We start from the raw sequence: 2993 nt of genomic DNA, 5'->3' as shown, positions 1-2993 counted from the left end.
TATATATATATATATATATATATGGGGGTACACACATGCCATGGTGCTCACGTGGAAGACAGAGGACAACTAAGGGAGTCTGTTTTCTAAGACCTGAGGCCTGAACTCAAGTTGTCAAGTTTGGCCAAAAGCACGTTCACCCACTGAGCCGCCTCGCTGGCCCCAACACTGTATTTTTAATAACAGAAGTAGTTGTCACTACTTGATAATGCCATCATTTCGAGTCCTTTGTTTGACCCAGCACAGCAGAGGTGCCAGTCCCATGAGCCTCTCGCAGTCCGCCCCATGACCGCCCCCTTTCTTCTTGCTCTGATGCCTGGCAGGTGTCACTCCAGCCCAGGGAGGGCTCCTGAACCTGAACAAGATGATCAGGAAGGTGACTGGGAAGATACCCCTCTTCTACTACTGGCCCTATGGTTGTCACTGTGGAATTGGTGGTAAAGGACAGCCCAAAGATGCCACAGACTGGTAAGCCCTTCCCAAGCCCACCTGGGATTCTCTCCTTGCTTCTGTGTCCACAGATTCATTTAGTAAACACATTTCATTGAGCATTGCTGATACAGTCTCAGTTCCCCTGGAGCTGGACTTCTAGAAGGTTCCCTAGAATCCCTGAAGTCCTAGCCTCTTCCTAATCTGATTATGATGCTCCCAACTCCGTTACCTTCACAACAACCTTGAGAGTCAGCCAGAGAAGTCACATGACCTTGGCTGAGTGGGTTGACTCCCAGAGTATATTTCATCATCTGTGAAGTCGGGTAACACTAGCACCTCCATCACGGGGGTGCTCACGGGGATTAAGAATGTGTGGAGGAAACGTAGGTGCCTGGTGCATGGACATCCCTGGTCGATGTCAGCTGTTGTGACCTCAAGGGAACCTGGAGCCCAAAGGCCTTCGATCCTCCCAGGTGGGCACATGGGTGGAGCAGATAACAGAGTAAGCTAGTGACGCATGCAGCTGTGGGCCCTGCCTGCCTCACCTACTGTCCTCCTCTGTCACCACCCTCAGGTGCTGCCAGAAACACGATTGCTGCTATGACCACCTGAAGACCCACAAGTGCAGGGCCATGATGGACAATTACAAATACAACATTTCCCGGGGCGCTGTCCAGTGCTGTGAGTACCCCAGGCTCGGGGCAGGAGCTGGGGTGTTCTGGCCCTCCCTGCCTCCACAGACTCAGGGGCGAGACATCAAGTACTTGATTCTGCTCCTCTCCCCAGCAGTGGCACAGCTGGGCAGTGAAAGACAGACAGGAAGGGGAGTGGACCAAGGATTATCCCACCCTTGTGGTGTCTAGAAGCCAGGACTGAGCAGCTCTGTGACCTGAGCGCATTGTTTAACTTCTCTGAGCCTCTGTGTCCTCCTCAGTAACCTAACCAACATTACCGCAAGAACTAAACTGAAGTCCCAGGAGAGACCTCACAGGATGCCAGCCACTGAGCATTCTCTCAATGAGCCCCATTACTGATTTCCCTTCATCACTCCTGGTCTCACAGTAGCCCAATGAGGAGACAGAGAAACCCGAATCCTCCCCTCTTCATAGTCAAGGACACCCAAACGAGAGTGGAGATGTGTTCCCAGGTCACACAGCTTCAGGAACAGGCCCTGGGCCCTGGGGTTTGCTGTGCCTCCAGAAGAAAAGGGAACAGATCCCAAGGCTGGGAATCCAAAGAGCTTATGACAGCAGGCACTGTTTACTGGGGACTTGATAATAATCCAGCATTTACTGAGTGCCCCCAGTATACTGAGTGCTTTGATTTCTCAATTCTCACACCAGCCCCCTCTGCAGTCATTGTCATGATGCCCATCTTACAGATGATGAAACTAAGGCAGGTGGTCCCTCCCACCTGGAGGCTGACACAGATGCTTCATCTGCTGGGGACACTCACACCCCACCCCAGTTTTCACTAGAGTAGACCCTAAAGATCTCAGCTCACATGGGTCCTTGATACTGCCTTGCCCTCCTGCAGCTCACATCTCCCTTGCTTCTGCTCGGCCCCATTCATTCGTTCATTCTGGGGCTCTCTACTCCCACCTCCCCACTCATCTGATTGGCTCAGGCTTCTCCTTCCAGGACCAGCCCCTCAGCAGGTGTTCAATAATTGCTTAGTGAATGGATGTGATGCTAAGTAACAAGGCAGGTGTGTGCAGAGAGGAGGACAACCCCACTGTCAGGGAGCTAGAATCAGAGCATCTAAGTAGGTATGGGGGGGTCTCCAAAGTTGAGTGGGGACTGAGCTGTTTCTAGAGACCCCTGGGTTGTCTCAGAAGGGGACAGACACTGAGCCATCCCCACTTCTTTCACCCACAGCTGACAAGGGGAGCTGGTGTGAGCAGCAGTTGTGTGCTTGTGACAAGGAGATAGCCGAGTGCCTGAAGCAAAACATCGACAGCTACAACAAGCGCCTGCGTTACTACTGGCGGTCCCATTGCCAGGGCCAGACCCCTACATGCTAGGAGAGCCTGCCCATCCTGGCCTGTCTGTCCCCTGGCATCTATCCCGGTCCAGGCCATCCAGCCCCAGTGTGTAGCCACCTGGACCAGCTGGTTTTTAAAGCCCTCCCTGGGTCAAGGGGCCTTGGCCTCTCCCTCTGGGTCCCTCTGCCCTCAAGCCCTCTACCAGGGCTTGGCCTGCTCTTTACTGCCTCCTGTGTTTGCTCAGAGGTGTCCCACAGCAATGAGGGCCCCCAGGGGTGGGAATGGGGGTGGGGGTCCCCTCTGGAACAGAGGCCTCCCCTGCCTGGCCCTTCTCCCCAGTCCCAAGGTGCTGGACCATCTAGGTGGTACAGTGCCCTGAACTTCTCTTGAGACCAGGGCAGTAAGATGTCCCAGAGGCTCCAGTCCCCTCCAGGTTTCATCACATCCTGGGCCTGGCCTGCTTTCCTGCTTCCCTGGAAATGTTTCCCAAAGAGCTCTCTCAATAAACCACTGGCACAAGAAGCCTTGCCTTGGGCTCTGTGCTGGGGAACACACTGCAGACTGGTAACATTTACGG

The 2993-nt window shown here is 53.9% G+C and overlaps 1 protein-coding gene across 2 annotated transcripts in view; it reads left to right on the top strand.

Moving 5' to 3' along the window:
- Pla2g2d (phospholipase A2 group IID) overlaps positions 1–2928 on the top strand; it is a 21815-nt gene extending 18887 nt beyond the window's left edge. Inside the window, exons 2-4 of one of the 2 annotated variants that reach the window (XM_008821851.3) lie at positions 324–468; positions 1007–1113; positions 2310–2928. In XM_008821851.3, coding sequence (XP_008820073.1) covers positions 324–468; positions 1007–1113; positions 2310–2455 — 398 coding nt within the window. In that variant the 3' untranslated portion in view covers positions 2456–2928. The remainder of the gene's footprint in view (positions 1–323; positions 469–1006; positions 1114–2309) is intronic. The other variant, XM_029558040.1, reaches the window with a different exon arrangement.
- The last annotated feature ends 65 nt before the right edge of the window (positions 2929–2993 follow it).

The sequence above is a fragment of the Nannospalax galili genome, unplaced genomic scaffold, assembly GCF_000622305.1.
Source record: "Nannospalax galili isolate Female #2095 unplaced genomic scaffold, S.galili_v1.0 scaffold1688, whole genome shotgun sequence".
NCBI lineage: Eukaryota > Metazoa > Chordata > Mammalia > Rodentia > Spalacidae > Nannospalax > Nannospalax galili.
Note: the sequence above shows the minus strand (reverse complement) of the source record. Positions and strands in the feature narration are given on the sequence as shown.